General features: G+C 54.8%; 1 protein-coding gene across 3 annotated transcripts; it reads right to left on the bottom strand.

The window, feature by feature from the left end:
* Nucleotides 1–999: 999 nt before the first annotated feature.
* On the bottom strand, nucleotides 1000–22192 carry DDX54 (DEAD-box helicase 54). 3 transcript variants are annotated; one of them, XM_027124649.1, is made up of 20 exons: nucleotides 21994–22192; nucleotides 19206–19335; nucleotides 15862–15932; nucleotides 15072–15260; nucleotides 14902–14951; nucleotides 13781–13822; nucleotides 13560–13655; nucleotides 12751–12872; nucleotides 12580–12641; nucleotides 12371–12502; nucleotides 10999–11209; nucleotides 8473–8607; nucleotides 7269–7499; nucleotides 7109–7182; nucleotides 6294–6506; nucleotides 5018–5160; nucleotides 4816–4929; nucleotides 4096–4200; nucleotides 3685–3797; nucleotides 1000–1612 (listed from the first exon to the last, which is right to left on the bottom strand). In XM_027124649.1, the coding sequence occupies exons 1-20, from the start codon at nucleotides 22165–22167 to the stop codon at nucleotides 1380–1382; spliced, it is 2640 nt and encodes an 879-aa protein (XP_026980450.1). In that variant the 5' UTR covers nucleotides 22168–22192; the 3' UTR covers nucleotides 1000–1379. The 3 variants fall into 3 exon arrangements, with proteins under 3 accessions (XP_026980450.1, XP_026980451.1, XP_026980452.1); XM_027124650.1 differs by having other exon boundaries at nucleotides 19258–19335; nucleotides 21994–22108; XM_027124651.1 differs by lacking the exon at nucleotides 19206–19335 and having other exon boundaries at nucleotides 21994–22104.
* Between the last annotated feature and the right edge of the window lie 82 nt (nucleotides 22193–22274).

Genomic DNA, 22274 nt, shown 5'->3' with positions numbered 1-22274 from the left:
AGGGCAGATGGGGGATTTTTTTCCTCTTAATAAATTTATTTACTTATTTATTTCTGGCTGCATTGGGTCTTTGTTGCTGCACAGGCTTTCTCTAGTTGTGGCGAGCAGGGGCTACTCTTTGTTGCGGTATGCAGGCTTCTCATTGCAGTGGCTTCTCTTGTTGTGGAGCACGGGCTCTAGGTGCACGAGCTTCAGTAGTTGTCGCTCACAGGCTCTAGAGCCCAGGCTCAGTAGCTGTGGCACACAGGCTCAGTTGCTCTGCGGCATGTGGGATCTTCCTGGACCAGGGATCAAACCCATGTCCCCTGCATTGGCAGGCGGATTCTTAACCACTGCGCCACCAGGGAGGTCCCAGTTGGGGGTATTTAAACAAGCTGATGTTTGTCAGATGCTTGAAATGGGGCCTGGTGCAAAATTTCTGGTAAATTTTAGATGGGTGTTTGGTAAGTAAAGTAAAATAAAGGAGGACCAGCAAGAGGGTCACACGGCAGACACCCAATCCTGGGGCGCTTGCTCACAAAGGCTCCTCCGTCGTGGACTGGCGCTGAGTGATGGCCATTCTGAGAATCCAGCTACTGGAGGCTGCCCTTGACCTTCCCAGGACCCCCAACAGGGGCTGAGGAGAACAGGGCTTAAAGCAGGACAGAGGCCAGGACAGGTTTTGACCTCTGGGTGTGTGGGGACAGTGTGAATTCCTTCACATCCAGGAAGCGCACTGCACCCTCTGCACCCAGACTCTACGTGCTGTCTCCCTCCCACCGTCCAGTCCCAGCTGCAAGCCTGTCCTGGTGGGAGGAAGGGGACTGACTGCCAGCTTTGGGGCGTTCCCATCTGAGCAACCGACCCACCCTCTGAGCCTAACTTTCCTCATCTGCAAAATGGAGATTCCAGCAGAACCCACTCGGGACTTGCCCACATGCTCTCGGCTCATCCGCACACTAGCTGGGACTCTAGTACCCGGGTCTGTCCCTTCCAACTCAATGCTCCTGGTCCACTGGAGGCGCTCAATAAAGGTTTATTACATTAAAAATACATCACTAGGCCTCAGGCACTCAGGGCTCACACCCATGTGGCCACCACCTCTGAATCCAGAACACAGCAGCAGCAGCCGAGTTGCCAACTCAGATCGTGGCCTGCCTGGCCTTGCTGGCAAACTCCTATGAACCCTTCAACACCCTGCTCAAACGTGCCCTGTCTTAGGCAGAGGCAGCTGCTGCCCCTTTGCGGCCGTATAGCAAGCACTCCTTTGCATGGACCACGGCTTCTGCAGGGAGCCCCCCAGCATCCAGCTCAGGGCCAGGCACACAGTGGTACACGGGGAACATTGCTTATGTCCACGCTTGGACCAGGTGAGGAACCACGGGGCTGTATCACCTTCCTTACAGGCTCTTCCTCATCTTGCCCTTCTTGGAGTGGGCGCCCCGGCCGAAGGCGCCCTGCTGCAGCTCCCGGGCGCGGCGCCGGTTGCGGGCAGAGAGCTGCTTGAGGCCTCCACGCTGCAGGAAGCGCAGCTTCTGGGCTCGGCACCGCTGCTTCAGGATCTGCTGCTTGGTCTTGAGCTCTGAGCGCACGCGGCCTGTGGGGGCACCAGGGGTGCGGGGCTGGGATGCACCTGCCAGGATGGAGATTCAGGGAGTTCAGGCTTTGGGTCGACTCCCAATGTCTCCTCCTCCCAGAAGCCTCCGGGATGCTCCCCTGTCCCCGCTCTCGTTCTGTGTTCACTGCTGTGGCCCCAACATGTGGCAGATGGTAAGTGCTTAATAAAGCTTAAGTAGTCTACTGTAATGGGCAATAGCATGGACCCTCTAGCCCAAACTGCCAGGGATCAAGTCCCAGCTGTGACCTCTTGGACCTGGGGCCAACTACCTTACTTCTCTGTGCCTCAGTTTCCTCTCCTATGAATTACGAATAAGAACACCTACCTTATAAGTCCTAATGTGGAGTAAATGGGTTACTATGTGTGCAGGGTTCAGAACAAGGCCTAGCCCACAGTATGGCCTCCTAAGTGTAACTATTACAATCATATATCATTCAACAAAGGCTTTTCAGTGCCTCCTCTATGCCAGGCACTGGGGACCCAGACAGACTCTAAACCCTGTCTCTCTGGACTACATGCTCTAGGCTTGTTAGATGAAAACAGGCTGTAGCTTAACCTCCCTCTGGCAGGAGAGAAATCAGAGAAGGCCAGCGAGGGGAAGGGACTTATCCAAGGTCACCCAGCAAAGCGGCACCAGCAGCAGCAGCAGTGGTTGGTGGCCCCGCCCGCCACCTCCCGGCTCTCTGGGCGGGCAGGTCTGCCCCCCAGCCCCTGGCTCCCCACTAAGGCCTGGCCCCTCCTCTTCTGTACTCACTTGCCTCACCCAGCTCCTCCCCTCCCACAGCAGTGGCCTTGCAGGGCTCCCACACAGATGGCCATTAAGGCGGCCCCAGATGTCTCCACAGGGGCCAGGCCACCTGTCAGGGACCCCCACACACACACAGTGAGGACAAAGCACAGGGGGAGAACAGCTGCTTTTTCCCGAAGCTCACAGGCCATCCTCACCACCCCGGGTCCAGCAAGCCCACAGCAGCAGCCGGCTTCACTCCAGATAAAACTGGGAGCTGAGGACTGAGGGATGAGGGGGTCCGGGGGAGGCAGGGACACGCCCACAGAAAGACAAAGAGAGGAGGAGAGACAGAGACTGGGAGGGGTGTGTGTGTGCGTGCATGTGTGTGCGTGTGCGTGTGTGCGTGGAGAGAAAGGAACAGGAACAATGAGAGAGATGGAGAGAGATACAGAAAGACAGAGACAGATGGGGAGAAACAGAGACAAAGAAAGAGACAGAGAGATGGACAGGGATACAGAGTCAGAGGCAAAAAGAGAAACAGAGACCTGGAGAGAAAGACACCTATAGAACAACAGAGAGAGGATGCATCGGAGAAAATCCAAGACAGAAACAGGGAGAAACAGAAGAGGTATCCACCGTCAGAGGAAATGTCAACGAGGACAGGGGGAACGTGCAGAGAACAGAGGAGGCCCTGGGAGAGGCAGAGCAGAGGGCCACCTGGAGCCGTGACAGACAGCGTCCCCAGGCTGAAGGACACAGACTCGGATGCTGAAGAGGCAGTGAGCAGCCCTGCGGGCTCGGGGGAGACAAGCAGGGCCAGGGCCCAGCGGAAAGAGGCCCAGGACAGGTTCAAGCTCCCCAACCCTGGCGGGGGTGGCCGGGGGAGGCAGCAGGCAAGCGGGGGACCCAGGGCCAGTCACTGCGACTTGTTTCCTGGCCTGAAAGCCGGCCATTCTCAAGTCTTCTCGCCCCCAGGTCACGTGCGGCGAGGCTCCAGCACGCAGCCTGGCCCCAGACAGCAAGCGGGAGCCCCTCTGACAGCAAGCTTGGCCCCAAAGGTGGGGCTGCAGTGGGACGGGCCCAGGCTCCAGTCTCCTCCCTTCAGAGTCACGAGTGTCACCACTCCCCAGGTGCTCCTCTGCCCTGAGGGGCTGACCGAGGTCCTGGCACGCGGGGCAGCTGGCCCAAGCCGAGGTCACTGAGCACAAGCTCCTGCAGCAGAGCTGAGTTCAAATCCCACCTTAGCGTGTCACCCACTGAGGGACCCAGGCCAGATCAAGAGGACCAAGCCCCCAAGATGACCAAATGTGCTACTTGGCAACCTGCGTTTTAAGGACGATCCTACCCCGGCTCTCACCTTGCCCTCGGCCGCGCTTACCACCTCTTCGCTCTGGGCCACGCCGTTCAAATGTCCCTTCTTCTTCTGAGTCACGATCATCAATTTTCTGCTTCTGTTTCCACTTTTGGTAGCTGGGAGGCTGCATTAAGGAAGCTGCGTGCAGCATCCAGAGAAAGATGCCCTAGACAACCGTGGGCTGGGAGCAGGGCCCCCCCGCCCACCCCCCAGAGGATATAGGCCTTACCTATAGGGGGTCTGGTGGCTGAATCCGCTCAACCCCGCCCCCCCTCTAGCCCCCACCTGTAGGAGCTGGGGTGGTTGAGGAGCCAGACCACGCCCCTTCCTGACCCCGCCCCCCACCCACAATAGATGTGGATATAGAAGGCGCTTGGCTCCACCCCCTCTGCCCCCCACCCCACTCCAGGATACAGGTCCCTCTTGTAGGAGCTGCTGATATAGCGGCCACTCTCCGTCTTGATCTTTTTCTTGTCCTCCTGTCCCGACTGTCCCACAAACCGCTTCTTCTTCCGGTCCCTGTGGGAAGAGTTGGGAGGTGTGCTGTGGAGGGAGGTGGCCCACTTCCCCTCCGGGCCTGTTTCCCCCTGACCCTCTCATTGGGTTGTTGGAAGATTCAAGGAAAGCAGCGTGCCGGGCGTCTGGCAGGCAGCAGGTGCCCCATAAAGGCCCGTTCCCTGGCCCTCCTCACCACTCCCTGGCAGCCCAGGTCTCAAAAGGCAGTGTGGCAGTCAGGGGATTAGCTCCAACCTGGGGGCCTGGGTCAGGGACGAGGGACCCTGGAGGGTTCCCAACCCCCACCTGGCCGCCTCCTGGCTCTGTGACCCTGGGTTGAGCCACATCACTCCTCCAGAACCAGAGTCCAAATGGGCAAACTGGGTCATGAGCCCCTGTCTAGCAAGACTAGCCCCCCAAAAGGACAGATGGGGTCAAGATCCCTGTTGTGTATGACCACATGGGGACAGGACAGGGTGGGCGTCATAATCTGTGCTGAGGACCAAATGAGGGGTGAGGATGTCATAATTCCTGCTCTAGGGGATCAAACAGGAGTTAGGATAGGAGGGGGTCACCTTTTGTGGGGACCAAGCAGCAGACAGGCGGGCATGGAAGAGGTGTGCCCACTGGCTCACTCACCACTTGAGCTGCTGCTGGCCCTTGGTCAGGCTCTGGCCTTCGTCCCCCATCAGGTCCAAGACAGCGCCAGCCACCTGCTGCTCGAAGGCACCCCCGTCCCCACCGATGCTCAGGCTGCAGAGGGAGGGTGGGGAGACACCACGGGGTTGGGAGGGGGGCCCATCAGGCCCGCCTGCCCCACCCGGGACCAGCGGCCACTCACCCCCGCTCGCTGTCGAAGTCCTTGGGCCGGTAGGGGATGTAGAACACCTGGTCCCGCTGCCGGGCCTCCTCCCTCCGCCTCTTGGCTCCTCGGTTGGGTCCTGGCTGCTGCCGCTTCCGGCCCACAACCTCTGTGAAGAGGTCCTGGTGGACCGGGGCCCAGTGTCACCTGTAGGCCCCAGGGAGTGGACTGGCCTCCCCACCCACCAGCCCAGCTAGGGTTGAGGGTCAGGGGCTGCTGGGACTTTGAAAGCTTGGTGTTGCCATTGAGACCCTCCGTTTCCTCATCTGCACATGCAGCACAACAACCCCTGCCTCAAGCACCAGCAGAGGCAGGACAGGTGGGAGTGGGGGAGGGCAGAGTGCCAACTAGGATGAGACCCACCACGTTCCAGTCCCAGCTTGGTCCCCCAGATCATCTGACCAAGGCAAGGCCCTGTCCCTCTCTGGGTCTGGACTTGCTCTCTATGACGTGGACTAGTCCAGGGGTTTTCAAGTGCATTTTTTTGCCTACTGTACCCTCTGTCCAAATCAAACATAAGACGAGCAGGCCCAGGGCCCTACCCACCAGGCGAACGGGACACTCTGGCCCCCCAGCCCTGCTTTTCGCCATGAAGACCCAGTGCCTGACCCTGCCTGAGTCATGCCCCCACTGCCACCAACAGTCCCGGCTCTGCCCCTTCCCACCTGCCGGACCCCAAGCTGAGGCAAGGCGATGATGATGACAATGACAGGGCTACCTAGGCTTGTGGGAATCCTCCACGTACCATCCTGAATCTGCCCAGCGGACCCAGGAGCGGGTACCACAATCACTTGGCTGCAAAGCCCTAGTCCACAACATTCTGAAAACAAACTTTCCTGAGATTCACTTGGTGGCAAAAGCTGACCTGAGCTGAAAAGAGGCTTTGTCCATCCTCTCGGTGTGGGTCTCACTGTGGAAACTGATGCATTTGACAACCGTGACACCCCAGACCCTGCTGAGGGTGTTACATCATACACAGTGGACCCACCGTAAAGATTCTGAATCCCGAATCACATCTGGCCCCCAGGGCTTCAGGCAAGGAATGGTGGACGAGACTATGATCCCATTCCGCAGATGGGGAGGCTGAGGCTGGGTCACTGATTTCCACAAGCATCGGAGATGGGACTGGAATCACTGCATCCACCCCCAGTGACTGCTCAGAGCCCTGAGGTCTGCCCCATGGGCTGCTGGGACTTGACCCACTGCTCCCCCAGCCCCAGGCCAGACTCCAGGGTCCCCAGGGTGGGGCCTGCACCTCCACACTGTCTCCTGCCGCCTCCTCCTTCTCAGGCTGCTCCTCCTGCGGTGCTGGGAGGCTCGGGGCTGGGATGGCCGGGCCCTCCTGCTGCTCCTGCCGCTTCTGCCGCTTCTGCCGGAAGCTGGCGATGCATTTACGATCCTTCTGCCGCTTGGCACGCATCACCTGGCTGCTCAGGTCCCGGCTGGAAGCGTTGATCTCAAATATGGTCTGTGGAGGGGACACCCAAGGCCTTCACCCACTGGCCGCTTCTTCCCCAACTCTACCCTCCCCAGCTTGGTGTGCTCTGTCCAGCATTCCTCCCAATTCCCTTACACTAGTTACCTGCTTTTCACAATTACAAAGGGAGGCCCAGAGAAGGCGAGTAGCCTGCCTAAGGTCACACAGCTGGGACAAGCCAGATTTGGGATTTCAACCCAGGTTCATTGGCTCCAAAACCAGTGCCCTTAACCACAACAGGCTCCAGCCCCTTCTTCCTGACGCTGGCTGGCAGGCCTTTCCTGCTTTTGGGTACACCTCCCAGAGGCACAAGATGGGGCACCCGATAGGAATCAGGAGGAGAGGAGAGGCTATCGAAAGCCAGCTCCTCAGGCCTCTGACAGCCTAGGGTGTGTCATTGCCCTCTGTGAGCCTCAGTCTACCCAACTGTATGGAAGGGGTGGGAAACCTGCTGTGGACCAGCAGGGATGGTTCCAGAACAAGGGGTGGCTACAGAGGTGCTGATACGGCCAGAGCCGCGGGTTGAGAAAATCCCTGCTGGGGACCTGCAGGGGGTCAGGAGCTCAACCGGAGCCCCGAGGCCCCGCACTCACCGCCCGGGAGCGGTAGTTCCTGATGCTGTCCACCAGCCGCAGCTGCTGCAGCTCCTCCTCCTGGAAGCACGAGCCTGGGGGGGACGGAGGGACACGTGAAGCTGCAGTGGGCTCCACGGGGCCTGCCGCCAGCCCCCGCCCGCCCGACGCAGGGACTCACTGAAGAGGGGGTGCAGGCCCAGGCCCGAGAGGTCCAGCTCCTTGGCCCTCTTGATGGACTCGGGTGAGGGCGCCGGCCGTGAGCGCACATACTGCTGCTGGGCGTTGTCGGCCACGCGGCCCAGGCCCCGAAGCTCCAGCGACGTCTCCAGGCTGGTCCGCAGACCGCAGTCTTCATCGTCCACCACGCTCTGCGGCACCCGGCCCAGCACGCCGTCCCCGCCACCCGCGCCTGCCTCCACGCCAGGAGCTCGGTCAGAGGCCTGGTCAGAGGCCTTCCGGCCCAGCCACCTGCCCAGGGCCCCACCTCCCCTCCCCAGCCCCACTCTGGGTCCTGAATTACAAAATAATCCCCACAACAGAAACCATCACTTACTGAGCAGCTCCTACTGTTTTTACAAGTACAGTTTTATGGAACATGGCCCCATCTACTCATTTCTGTGTTGTCTATGACTAATTTTGCACTACAAGGGCACGGGTGAGGAGCTGCCATGGATCATGTGATCTGCAGAGCCTAAGATATTTACTATCTGGCTCTTTACTGACTTTAAATTACAGGAATCTTGGGCTTCTCTGGTGGTGCAGTGGTTGAGAGCCCACCTGCCGATGCAGGGGACACGGGTTCGTGCCCCGGTCCGGGAAGATCCCACGTGCCGCAGAGCGGCTGGGCCCGTGAGCCATGGCCGCTGAGCCTACGCATCCAGAGCCTGTGCTCCGCAGCGGGAGAGGCCACAACAGTGAGAGGCCCGCGTACCACAAATAAATAAATAAAAGAATCCGCCTGCCAATGCAGGGGACACGGGTTCGAGCCCTGGTCCAGGAAGATCCCACATGCCACGGAGCAACTAAGCCCGTGAGCCACAACCACTGAGCCTGCGCTCCAGAAACCGCCAGCCACAACTCCTGAAGCCCACGCGCCTAGAGCCCATGCTCTGCAACAAGAGAAGCCACCGCAATAAGAAGGCCGCGCACCGCAACGAAGAGTAGCCCCCGCTCACCGCAACTAGAGAAAGCCTGCATGCATAGCAACAAAGACACAATGCAGCCAAAAATAAATGAATAAAATAAATAAATTTAAAAAAAAAACAACAGGGATCTTCCCCTGGGGTCAAGTTCCCAAGCCAGGACAGCTTGGCCCACCTCCAACCCCCATCCATACCATGAACTCCAGGGGGGACCCCAGCCCCTCCCCAGCCTCCACTCACCGGAGAGCTCCTCGTGGGGACGGGCGAGGGTCAGGGCACGGCCCAGGAACAGGTGCAGGTCCAGTAGGTAGGGGACCTCATCTGGGGCCACCAAGGAGTAGGCCGTGCCGCTTCGGCCAGCCCGGGCCACACGGCCTGCGGGAGAAGGTAGTCAAGCAGGAGCAAAGGCAAAGGACCCCACAGCCCAGCACGAGTCCCACGTGCCAGACCCTAAAGGTGCAAGCCAGGCCACAGCCCCACCTTCTTGAGCAGTGTCCCACCTACAAAAGAGGGCAAGGCAGTGACAGTCACCAGGGCTACCTGCCTGAGAGTACGTGAGCCCACATGGTGCTCTGGGAGGTTAGCAGGAATAGAGGCAAGACACTGCTCTTTATCAGCATCACAAGTTTCAGCAGCCCCACTTTGGGGGATTTTTACCCACAGAAATAACCCAGGGTGCAAAGATTCACCCACAGGACACCTACTCCAGCTCTGCCCAGAACAGCCCCCAAATGGAAACCACTTAAAGACTTAAGGACAGAGCATTAGTTAATTAGCTGATGACCACATGGTGGGAATTACACAGCTGAGCAAAGGAGTTGCGAGCTGTGGCCCCTGGCCAAATCCAGCGCCCCCCCCCCCCCGCCCCCGCAAGCCTGTGTAAATAAAGTTTTATTGGCACACGGCTGTGCTCCTTCATTTACATATTGCCTGTGGCTGCTTTCATGCTCCCAGGGCTGAGATCTCTAAGAGACTAAATGGTTCCAAAGCCTAAAATATTTACCATCTGGCCCTTTACAGAAACAATTTGCTGACCCCTGTTACAGAATGATGCTTAAATGGTGAATGAAAAACATGCATGATGTATACAGAGGCAAGAAGAATGTCCAGAGTGATTCTAATTTTGTGGTCAGTCAGTCCATGAATAGCATTACGCTTTGGCTTGTTTCTGCATCTTGCAGAAACCAAGTGTCACCACATTCGGAAGATTCGTTTGCGGTAGTCCGATTCACACTGCTGGTCACGCGGCACATGAGAAATTCCCTTTGGGGGTTCTGAGGACGCCTCAGGGGATGTGCAGGGCCAGCCCTCCCAAAGCAACAGAATTCAGGGCACAGCATGCAGCTGCCAACAGGGAGAAGAGGCTGGAGACCCAGGTGGAGGCCTCCCTCGCACCCCGAAGGTCTGCCCACGGCCAGCCCACTGTGGGCAGCCAGAATTTACTCATTTGACGATGTTCAATCATCCGCAGAACAATTCCAAGGAACTTGCCCGCCAGATGCTTCTCTCACATGCACTTATTTAACTTACTTGTATTTATAAACATGGCACGCGCATTTATGAGTTAAAAAAAGACAAAGAAAGTAGACTGGTGGTTACCAGGGGCTGGGGGAGGTGGAAGAGGGAATGAGTTTAATGGGTCCAGGGTTTCAGTTTGTCAAGACGAAAATGTTCTAGAGGTGGAAGCTGGGTGATGGTTGCACATTAGTATGAATGTACTAAATGCCACTGAACTTACACCTGTAAGTGGTAAAAATGGTAACTGTATGTTATGTATATTTCACCACAATTGAAGAAAAGAATGCCAGTGGCCCCACTTTGCTACGTCTGAGACACCTGACCAGTTCGTAACCTCCCTGCTTTGGTTTCCTCATCTGTAAAATGGAGCTGATGCTGCTGATACCCACTGCACAGGGTTGTTGTGAAGACCAGTGGAGCAAGTAGAACACGTGGACCAGGGCCCACCAGGAGTGCTGGGTGAGCACCTGTGGCCGTCACATCACCAGTGAGGGGAGGGTGACTTCCTGCCTTCTCGGTGCTTTGCTGCACTTTCAAATTTTCCTACTACGTGCGGGCCTTACTTTTTTTTTTTTTTTAGAGGTACGCGGGCCTCTCACTGTTGTGGCCTCTCCTGTTGCGGAGCCAACAGGCTCCGGACGCGCAGGCTCAGCGGCCATGGCTCACGGGCCCAGCCGCTCTGCGGCATGTGGGATCTTCCTGGACTGGGGCACGAACCCGTGTCCCCTGCATCGGCAGGCAGGCTCTCAACCACTGCGCCACCAGGGAAGCCCGGGCCTTACTTTTATAACTGAAAAATTAAATGGAGTGAGCTGGCCTGGGTGGGCTGAGGGGAAGGTGGGGCCCGACAGGCTGACGGGACAAGGCCGGGAGTCAGGAAACTGTCTGCAGTTGATGGAGCAGGAGGCAGAGGGGGGTCGGGATGCTGTTTAAAGGCTGCTCCCAGGAGAGGAGCTAGAAAGAGCGAGCTGTAGGGAGACGACTGTGGGGAGGAGGGGCCGCGTCATCAAGGTCCTGATGGGAAAGCTAAGCACCAGCCTGGGGAACCCAGAAAGCGGGAGCATCCCCTCCTTAGAGTCTAGGGCTGCCCACTAGAGCGGGCCTGGGCCACGCTCCCCAGAGACTCCGATTTACTGGTGCCCTCCCTGGGCCTCAGTTCCCCACCTGCAGTGGCAGGAGTTGAGCCCTGTGCCCTCAGCTCCCGCTGGGACCCCCCCCCGGTGCCCAGTGCAGCCACAGGCTCCTTACCCACGCGGTGCAAGAAGAGCTTGCCCTTGGCGGGGAAGCTGTAGTTGATGACGTTGTCCAGCAGTGGGATGTCCAGGCCCCGGGCTGCCAGGTCAGTCACGATGAGGGCCGAGCACTTGCCGTGCATGAACTTGGCCAGGTTGATCTTGCGGGCCGTCTGGTCCAGGGCACTGTAGATGTGGGCGCAGCTCACCCGCTGGGCCGTCAGCAGCTGCCCAGAGTGAAGACCAGAGGGAGGGAAAGGGGTGAGGAGGAGACGGACAGGGGAGAGGACAGGAGGCTGGGCCGTGGCAGTGGGCGCCATGACATGGCGGTAAGACCACGGGCTCTGGAGTTGGGCGCCCTCAATATAAACCCCAGCTCAGCTGGGTGACCTCGGTTTGGTCTTCATCAGTATAAATGGGGCTCATATCACCTCTCACCTCTGCAGGGTTGTCTGAATGTCAAAAAAAGATGGCACGTGCAGAGGTCTCCCTCAGGGAGGCTGCAAGTGCCACCCCAAGACACAAGTCTCATCCTGACTCTGCCACTAACAGGCTTTGTGACCTTGCCCAAGTTCCCTAACCTCTCTGTGCCTTCACTTTCCTTGTCGGTAGAACAGGGAGAATAACAGTTGCCTCTCTGTAGCTTTGTTATGAGAATTAAATGAGCCAATACACATACAGTGCTGAGAACAGGGCCCGGAAAACAGGAAGCACCGTGAAAGCGTTAACTGCTCTTTAAAAACTACTACTTTGGTTTTATTCATCAGTGACCCCAGCAGCTACACAGAGGAAGCACCGGTAAATGTGTGTCATATAAGTGAAACCCAGTGAACTGTGTCCTCAGATAACAGAACTCAGGTGTGGTTGACCCAAGGCAGCCGCATTGACTCAGGAGGGGCCCTGGCAGCCTTGGGGGTTCGTGGACCTCTTCCCAGGAGGGTCACAGATATACATGTGTGGAAAAGCTCATCGAGCTGCTCATGTAAGATCAGGGCACTTTACACAGGTTACAGCGTGCAGGCTATTCCTCAATTGAAAAACGTGAAACACATGGGACACTAAATATCTACAGAAAAATGACAGGACGGCTGGGATACACTTCAAAATACCCTGCATGGAACGGGGAATATTAGATGAATCAAGACTGGATGTGAGTTGATAACTGAGTACCTGAGAGCTCATTATGCTGTCTTCTGACTTTGCTACATGTCTGAAATTTTTTATAAGAAAAACTTAACAGAATAAAAAAGCACAGAGCGCTGGCCAGGCCTCAGCCCTGCTCTGGTGCTGCTCTCTGGTGGCTGAGCATGGAACCGCAGCTCAGAGGTGGTGATGCAGTCCGTGCTGGTCCCCAGGCCCGGGGCAGGTGCGGGCCTCCCCCAGCTCACCTCACTGAGATACTCCGCGTGGTGCTTGGTGGCCACAAATACCACTGTCTGGTCCTGGGGCCGCACCAGGCTGCGCAGCAGGTGGAGCAGCACAGCAGCCTTGGCATCCTCCCGCACGAGGAAGAAGGAGGTCTGCAGGGAGAAGGGTCACTCGGTTGGCTCACGGGGTCCAGGCCATGGGCCGGGAAGGGGCACGGGTGGAGCCTCACCTTAAGCTGCTCGTTGAGTTTGGAGTCCACGTCTAGCCGGATGAGCACGGGCTCCATGAGGCCTGAAGTGGGCAAGAGAGGAGGATGGGAGGGGGAGTCGCTGAGGGACAAGCCCCTCCCAGGCGCCGACACGCGTCCCAGCCCCCGGCCCCACTCCTGTGGCTCCCTCACCAGCCCGGGCGAACTCCACCAGCAGCTTGGGCAGCGTGGCAGAGAACAGGACAGTCTGGTGGCCCCCAGGGAGGCGGGCAATGATTTCCTGCAGCTGCTCTGCAAACCCCATTTCAAAGAGCCTGGGAGGGCAGAGGGCAGCACAGGGTCAGGAGAGGGGCTTCCATTCCAATGAGTTCCAAACCTGTCATCCTTGCCCCCATCACACTTTCTGTTACGTGGACAAGTGCTTCCTAAACTCAGCTCACTTTTTCGCTATTCAACAACCTCATCCTAAGCAATAATGACCTTGAAATCTTAGGTCTGGTCTCAGTTATGTTTCTTACAAATTCATGTTGAAATAAATGACAGCAGCCCTCACTCTGGGTCAGGCATGGTTCTAAGCACTTTATAAAATATCAACCCCTTTAGTCCTCACGGCAGCCCTGTGAGGTACATGCTATTTTATCCCCACTTTGTAGGTGAGGCCACCAAGGCCCGCAGACCCTCAGGGATTTACCCAAGTTCATAGAGCTGGGATTTGATCCCACCTGTCTGGCTCCAGTCTGTGCTTTCAATCTTGTGCTATTTTTTATCTCTTTCAAATCATGTGTTTGTTGTTTTACTATTCTTTTCAATATTCCTAAAAGTAATACAAAAGAAAAAAACTGTTGGTCCAGGGAGCCCCATCAGCTCTGGCACTGCCTACAGTCTGTGGCCCTCTTTGGGGAAACGCTGCTTTGATCTCGACTGCATAGGTCTCTTCTGGCAGAGCCCTTCCTCCTGGCCAACCCTGACACAAGTGCCCGGGGATGCACCTGCAGCCTTACCTGTCAGCCTCATCAAATACCACATATTCCACGCTCTGCAGCTTTAGGTTCATCTCCACAGCCACATGCACCAAGCGCCCAGGGGTAGCAATGATTCTGGAAGTGATTGTGCAGGCCAGGTCACCCAGGGCCAGGGCACCAGCGTAGCCCTCCTCTCACTCCCCAGACCCTGGCCATCTGGGAAGGGACCCCAGAGCATCTTCCCCAATCCACACACTCACATGTCGGGATTTTCGTGCAGGGCTGCAAATTGGTCTTCCATCCTAGGAATAAGAAGAGGTGTTAGCTTGATAGAACAGGTCTCTTTTATCTCTCTCCCTTCCCATCTCCAAATGCTCAGCTGAGTCCCACACCTTGACCCCAGGCTCAGAAATGGGGAAAAGCTATTGCTGAGCTACTAGGCAAAAGCATTGCCCTGACAAGAACTACAAGTTCAAACACACAAAAGGACTGATAACAACAAAGTTCTCCAAAGATAGACTCAGCCACGGAACCATCTCATTCACTCCGTTCATACTTTGACCCACAGCACCACCTAGCAACTAACCCTGGAACTGCCAGCTCCACCTAGAAGCAGGTTTCCTGGATCTGTGTCCTTGTTCCCAAACCGTTTGAGCACACATCCCTAACTTTAGTTCTCCTCTGAAAACACCCCTGGGACACCTGTAGGAACCAGGAGTCAGAATTCTGGGCCAGGTCCAGCTTATGGAGGTATTTCTGACAGTCACAACAATAGAGATAATGAATTATAATGTAGGCAAAAGAGCACTGAAAAACAAAACACTCTCAGTGAGAATCAAAAACGACTGGTGACAGTGATATTCTGAGAAAAGAATGAGGAAGGGGCTGCGCTTTGAGGGAGAAACTGTGGGGCGGGGCGCAGGGGTTCTAATCTTAGCTCTACTACCAGACCACTGTGCGGCTCTCTGAGCCCATCACTTAGCTCATCTGTAAAACAGGTGTGGTGCCTGCTACCTTAGAAGGATGGGGCAAGCACATCAGGAAAAATATAGTATTCTGCAGATTTGAGCTATTACAAACGTCCTCCATCTGTGTGCATTCCACTTTAAATAGCCCCAAATCAATCATATTAAAACATACACAACTAAGTGACCCATTTGGGTGACCCAGTGCACTACCAGCTCTCTTTTAGAAGCATCAGAACCTGTGTCAGAGTTTTGTGTGTGAAATTCCTTTCGGTATTTTACTGTATATTTCCCCTTGTTGGTGCTTTAAGAATGTGCAGAGAAGTTGCTGTTATTAATGAGCAGCGCAAGCTCAGTCCATCTGATGGAGAGGCACGGGGCACGTTTGCTGCACAGGGCACCGAGGGGGCTCTTACTTGTCCCCGCCCAGTATCAGGGCAGTCTTGAGGCCAGTGAACTTGCCCAGCTGTGGAGAGAAAGAAAGAGAGAGATTGAGAGCCAACGATGGGAGCTGACTCAGCCCACTCGGGCCTCACTGACTGGTCCCAGCTCAGCCCAGCCACCCTGTCCCTGCGCCCGGACATACCTCCTTGGTGAACTTCATGGTCTGCAGGGCCAGCTCTCGGGTGGGTGAGAGGATGAGGGCGCGGGCCCCGGTCTGGGCGCTGCGGGTCTTGAGCCTCTCGAACATGGGGATGAGGAAGCAGGCCGTCTTACCACTGCCTGTCCGGGCCATGGCTACCACATCCTTGCCATCCAGGATCACTGGGATGGTCTGCAGGGGAATGAGCGGGGGAGGGGAGGGGTCAGCTCCTGCACCCAAGCACCACATGATCCAGAGCTTCAAGTGTGCAGGGAGTGGGCAAACCAGAGCATCTCAGCGAAAGGGATGGGGCCTGTGTCCCAGCCCTGATCCCACTCTTGCTAAAGCCTGTTTGCACACCTCCGGGGATGAGCAGCCTGTTACCCCCAACTCTTTCTACTGTTGGAACAACCTTCTTCAGGTTAAGCCAGACTCTATCTCCCCATCTAGTCACCCTCCTCAGGATCCCAGAGAAACGTTATCTCCCTCTTGGCTAAATGTCTAAGGACAACAAAGATGAGACCCAGGTGATGATGGGGTGCCTGCGAGTTGCCCGGGCAGGGACTCAGCAGTGGGCAGCTTAAGTGGCAAAGAGGCACAGGGTCGAACCTCTGCTCTGCCGTGCCCGACTTTCTCCACCTGTGAAATGGGCAGGCTCGTGGGGCTTCGGCCAGAGTAAGAGGGGACGACAGATATGACAGATGGGACAAGGGGTGGAGGTCAAGAGGCCAGGCAGGAGGGCCAGGTTGGCCATCCCCACCTCCCGACCCGCATCAGCTTCCCCGCCCCGTACCTTCCTCTGGATGGGTGTTGGCACCTTGTAGCCCTTCTTCATGATGCCTTTGAACACTGGGTAGCTCAAGCCTGGGAAAGACATGGGAATGGCCAGGGGGCTAGAGGAGCCCCTATGACACATGACAGAAAACTACACAGGACAAATGACAGTTTCATCAACAAATAAATAGCAAGAAAAAAAGAAAAGTGACAGAGCAAAGCTGATCGGTTAACTGAGACTTAGAAAACAAATCTACTGATTGTGGGGTATGAACCACATTTGGATTCTGATTTGAAAGCTTTTTTTTTTCACTGACATAACAATTTTAATGGACAAAACAAACCAAAAACAACCCACCTTAATAAGCATTTTACAAATGAAGCTGTATAAATGGCTAATAAGTATATGAAAAGCTGGTCAACATCATTAGTCACTAGAGAACTATCAATACAAATGAAAATCACAATGAGCTACCACTATGCGCTCAGCAAAACAGCTAAAAGGAAGAAAGATCACAATTTTAGGTATTAGCACCTGGAACTTTCATTCACTGTGCTGAGAAATAATTGTGCTATGTTCATAAAATGAAATATTATACATCAATGAAACTGAACAGTTTGAAAAAGCTAATAACATGGTTAGATTTCACAAACCTAGGTTTGAAAGAGACACGCGACACGTAAATTGTCACATACTGAATGAGTCATTTTATGTAAAGTTACAAATATAGGCAAAACAAATCTATGGTGACAGAAGTTGAACTAGTGGTTCCATTTGATGGACAGTAATAACTGGAAGGGCCACGGAAACTCTGGGGTGCTGGTAATGCTCTTTATCTCGATCTGGATAGTGGTTACACAAGTGCATTCACTTTGTAAAACTTCATTCAGCTGGACACTTATGATTTGTGCATTTTTTGTCAGTATGTTATATTCAAGTCAAAAGTTTACATTAAAAAAAAAGCCTGGGCTTCCCTGGTGGCGCAGTGGTTGAGAGTCCGCCTGCCGATGCAGGGGACACGGGTTCGTGCCCCGGTCCGGAAAGATCCCACATGCCACGGAGCGGCTGGGCCCGTGAGCCATGGCCGCTGAGCCTGAGCGTCCGGAGCCTGTGCTCCGCAACAGGAGAGGCCACAGCAGTGAGAGGCCTGTGTACCACACACACACAAAAAAAAGCCCATCTTTTTTTTTCTTAGAATATTCAAATTTTAGTGTCATTTAATAATTTTTTTTAACTTTTTTTTTTTTTTTTTGTGTGTGTGTGGTACGCGGGCCTCTCACTGCTGTGGCCTCTCCTGTTGCGGAGCACAGGCTCCGGACGCGCAGGCCCAGCGGCCATGGCTCACGGGCCCAGCCGCTCTGCGGCATGTGGGATCTTCCCGGACCGGGGCACGAACCCGTGTCCCCTGCATCGGCAGGCGGACTCTCAACCACTGCGCCACCAGGGAAGCCCTTTTTTAACATCTTTATTGGAGTACAATTGCTTTACGATGGTGTGTTAGTTTCTGCTGTATAACAAAGTGAATCAGCTATACATATACATATTTCCCTGTATCTCCTCCCTCTTGCGTCTCCCTCCCACCCTCCCTATCCCACCCCTCTAGGTGGACACAAAGCACCGAGCTGATCTCCCTGTGCTATGTGGCTGCTTCCCACTAGCTATCTATTTTACATTTGGTAGTATATATAAGTCCATACCACTCTCTCACTTCGTCCCAGCTTCCCCTTCCCCCTCCTCGTGTCCTCAAGTTCATTCTCTACGTCTGCGTCTTTATTCCTGTGATTTGAAGCTCTTAATGCCATGAGACAATGGGAGTCTGAACGCTGATGGGACCTTGGATTATACTGAGGAACTGTGTTTGTTTTAGGTGTAGGAGGGTCCTGCTCTCTTGGAGGCAGGTGGGAAGTATTTCGGGATAGAAGGAGGGGATGCCTGGGATTCGCTTCAGAATCCTCTGGGATGGTGGCCATGAGTGGGTAGGGTGTGGATAAAACAACACCAGTGGTTAAAACTGCTGAAGCTGGTGATGGGTATGTGGAGACTCACTGTTTTCTAATTTTTATATGCTTGAAATTTTTCATAATTAAAAGAAAAGGGTGTCGGAAAGTCCCCGGTGGTCCAGTGGTTAGGGCTCCATGCTTCCACTGCAGGGGGCACGGGTTTGATCCCTGGGCGGGGAACTAAGATCCCACATGCTGTGCAGCGTGGCCAAAAGAAAAAAAAAGTTGAAGGAAAGAAAGGAAGGAAGGAAGGAAGGGAGGGAGGGAGGGAGGGGGAGGGAGAGAGAGGGAGGGAGGGAGGGAGGGAGAGAGAGGGAGGGAGGGAGGGAGGGAGAGAGAGAAAGAAAGAAAGAAAGAAGGAAAGAAGAAAGAAAGAGAAGGAGGGAGGGAGAAAGAAAGAAAGGAAGGAAGGAAGGAAAGAGGAAGAAAAGGATCTTAAGTGACAAGGGCCTGTGATGGGTGCAGGCACGGGTGTGACAGCTGAAGCACGTGGTACTGCGAGGGGGAGAAGGAGGCCTTTGGAGCCTCCATGTGACCTGGGCTTGTGGAGATGGGAGGACAGTGGGAGGCCTGGAGACAGGAAAGCACCATGGTTTTAGCTGCTTTTTGGTCAATCCTTCATCTTAGAGATTCAGAAAGGCCAAAAATAGCCACATGTAGATGTTCTGGCTTTTTCCTTTGATTCTGATGAATTTTAGTACACTTGGCTGTCTAGATTCCTTTTGTGAGCTATTTTCTTTGCCCAGTTCTCTATCGGGTGTCTGTCTTTTTCTTCTTGATTTGTAAAAGCTTTTTGTATATTAGGGTTATCAGCCCTTTGTCCCATAGTTGCAAATATATTCCTGGTACAGTGTTTGCTTAAGTCTACAGTGTTTTTTTGGCATACACACATCTAAATAGAAAAAAAGTCAAATAAAACAGTGCTCAGGTCACACTTAGGCTTCTTTTCCTTTCAGGTTATACAACTATTCACCTTGATGTTTCAATCTTCACTCCAGATGCTACTGATATGTAAAGAGCCAAGCAAGAGTCCGGCTTTCCTTCCGGCTGGCCAGGTGTACCAACAGCACCCAACTATCTCATCTCTTACCCTCGGCTCTGAAATGCGGCTCTGTCACGCCGCTCAATCCCCAGACATCTGAGCCTGTTACTGCACCAGCATCGCCCTGAGTCCGGCCCTAACTGTTCTCTCATCGTGTCAGGGCCGTTGCCCCCACGAGAAGGCCGTGAGTGGCTTGGAGACTATCTGCTGCCTCCAACCCCCCAAACCCATCACAGCGTTGGGTCCAGAGCAGAGCATGGAAGGCCATAAGCCCCCACTGCTCCCCACACACAAAGTCCCCGGATGCCTGGCTCACCCACCCATGGATTGGAAGCCTCCCGACTTCTTCTTCTTCTTGTTCTGGGCTCGTACCATCTCCCGTGTGTCCGGCTCCACGTCCGAGGTGCATTCCGAGGTGGGGAAGGTGGGTAGGGGTCTGCCGGGTCCCAGCTGGGAGGGAGCAACAGAGAGGCAGCATCATTCCAGGTAGAGTGAGTCCACTCGGGGCAAGGAAGGGGGCTGTCCTGTTGCCAGTGCCCGCCCCTAACCTTGCCCCATTCAAGGTGATGATGCTCCTGCCAGATCACATGACTTCTCTGCTAAAGGGCTCTCCTTTGACCGGACCAGGACAGGGCACAGGGTCAGAGCGCTGGCTCTGCAGATAGACGGCCTGCGTTTCAATCCCAACTCTGTCACTTCCAGCTGTGAGACCTCAGATCACGGACTTCGTCTCCCAGAGCCTGCGTTCCCACATTGGGAAAATGGGGATGACAAGAGTGTATGCCTCATAGCATGTTGTGAAGACTAAATGGGTGCGTGTAAAGCTTAGAACTGTGCCCACGTGGTGGTATCATCATAATTATCATCCTGGCCTGTCATTCAAAGCCCTCAAAACTTTAGGGAGCCAATCAAAGCATCTATTATGTGTGAGATACTAGACTCTTCCAATCTGCCCAGCTCCCCTCTCCCCAGTCCCCTTTCTGATCCATCATCCCTCCCCAGCTCTGGTCTCTCTCATTCCTGTCCTCGTCTCTGCCACCCACTTGTTCTAGCACAGCTAAATCAAACTCAGACACCGCCTCTGGGGAGTCTTCTTGGACTACAGCGCTGTCCCTTTCTTCTCAGAAATAACATTTATAAAAGCACTAATTCATAATAATGGCTAAAACTTACCTGGCACTTACTATAAGCCAGGTGCTGTGCTAAGCGTTCATATAAATTAACCCACTTAGGGCTTCCCTGGTGGCGCACTGGTTAAGAACCTGCCTGCCAATGCAGGGGACACAGGTTTGAGCCCTGGTCCGGGAAGATCCCACGTGCCGCGGAGCAACTAAGCCCATGCCCCACAGCTACTGAACCTGCACTCTAGCGCCCGCGAGCCACAACTACTGAGCCCGCGAGGCACAACTACTGAAGCCCATATGCCTAGGGCCCGTGCTCCGCAACAAGAGAAGCCACTGCAATGAGAAGTCCATGCACTGCAACAGAGTAGCCCCTGCTCGCCACAACTACAGAAAGCACCGCGCAGCTACAAAGACCCAATGCAGCCAAAATAAAATAAAATAATTTAAAAAATAAATTAACCCACTTAATCCTCACAACAACTCTGTGAAGTAGGTGCTATTACTTAGTCCCTTTTACAGAGAAGGAAACTGAAGCACAAGAGGTGAAGTGACCTGCCAAAGTCACACGGCCAGCAAGGGATTTGAACCCTGGCTTCGGAGTCTATATTCTTTCCTATGAGACCCTCTATGGTCCTCCACCAACCCTCTAGGTCAGAGCTGCACCTGTCTTGTACAGTCTGTGAGATAAGAATGGTTTTTAAATTTTAAAAGATTGTAAAAAGTCAAACAAAGAAGACAGCGACCTTATATGGCCCTGCAAAGCCAAAATATTTACCATCTGGTCCTTTACAGGAAAAGCTTGCCAACCTTGCCAACTCCCATTCTAGACACATGATAACAAAGTGCCTGGAACACACTGGTGCCCCAGCAATATTTACTGTAGAGTAGAATGTGTGAACACTGTCATTCCATCCTTTCCACAGTTTCTGAGGCATACATAATCAACAGCTTTCTACACATGTGGAAACTGAGGCACAGAGAGGTTAAGCAACTTCTCCCATGTCCCACAGCCAGTACAAGGTTGGGTTGAACTTGAACACAGTGCTGTGCCTTGGTCCATATTTACAGAGCACCTACTGTGTGAGTCTCGGATGGTGTGGAATAAGGTCCCCATCTGGTCCCTGCCTCAGAGGAGTGTAGACCTCTCTCTTCATATAAAGCCCCACTCATTCATCTACTTGCCCAGAGTCTTCTCTGTGCCAGGTACCCGCTAAGCACAAGGCTGTGAGAAATAATGGGCTACAACTCTTTTGCCCCCTTGGTGCTCATACCTGACCCCCCCTCATTTGCATACAGCTGGCATTCAGTAGTGGAAATAACACAGGACCTGGAACCATACAGTCCGGGATTTGAATCCTGGCTCTCCCACTCACAAGCTGTGAGGTCTTGGTCAAGTTCCTTCACCCCTCCAGGCTTCTGTTTCCTCCTCTGGAAAATGAGTGTGACTACTTAGCTCACAGGGTTGGTGTGGAGATTAAATGATAAGGCTTGCAAAGCTCTTAGCACGGAGGATAGCACACTGTAAGCTATCTACAAACCCAAGTTTAACTTAGTTTCCCAGAGGTTTGGGGGCGTCACTGTCTCAAGCCAAGAGGTGCAGCCTTCTCTTAATTCATCCTTCCAAGAATCCCCCTCTCAAAGTCTGATCTTCATCACCCGCACTTTTCATTGGACGAATGGGAACCGGACCCGCCCCTGGCCAGGAAGTAGCCAATGAGAAGCGCGAGACCAAGAGCCGGCCCGGAAGGCCGGAAGGCCCGCAGGCCCCAGCCTCCGTAGCACAGAGGCTCGGGACGTCAGGACCCTGGGCGTGTCGGACACCGAAACACGTGCTCAGGCCGGAGGTCCTGCCCCGACCCCCGGCCAGCCGACCTCTCCCCACCCTCAGCCGTGCCCACTCCCCAGCTGGGAAAACTGAGGCCGCGGGACGCTATGCGGAGCCGGGACTCGGGCTCTGACGTATGTCCAAGCCCAGCGCTACTACCTTCTGGGCCCGGGCGTCATCTTCTGCCTGAATCTCAAACTCGCCGTCCTCCGAGTCGCTGCTGCGGGACTGAGAGGCCGCGCCCCGGCGCTTCCGGAGCCCCTTCTTCTTCCTCCACTGGGCCATGGCAGCTCGGGACCGCGGTGCGGCCGCCGGACGCGTTCCGCCAGCCATGCGGGCCGGGGCGCACGGAACCGGGAGGGGGCGGAGTTTGCGGGTACGTACCAACGGTGTTGCAGGACGTGGGGGGGGGCGCCTCTACGCGCCCCAGACTGCGTTCC

Source organism: Aethalodelphis obliquidens, unplaced genomic scaffold, assembly GCF_003676395.1.
Source record: "Aethalodelphis obliquidens isolate GAN/ISIS:26980383/991018 unplaced genomic scaffold, ASM367639v1 scaffold28, whole genome shotgun sequence".
NCBI lineage: Eukaryota > Metazoa > Chordata > Mammalia > Artiodactyla > Delphinidae > Aethalodelphis > Aethalodelphis obliquidens.
Note: the sequence above shows the minus strand (reverse complement) of the source record. Positions and strands in the feature narration are given on the sequence as shown.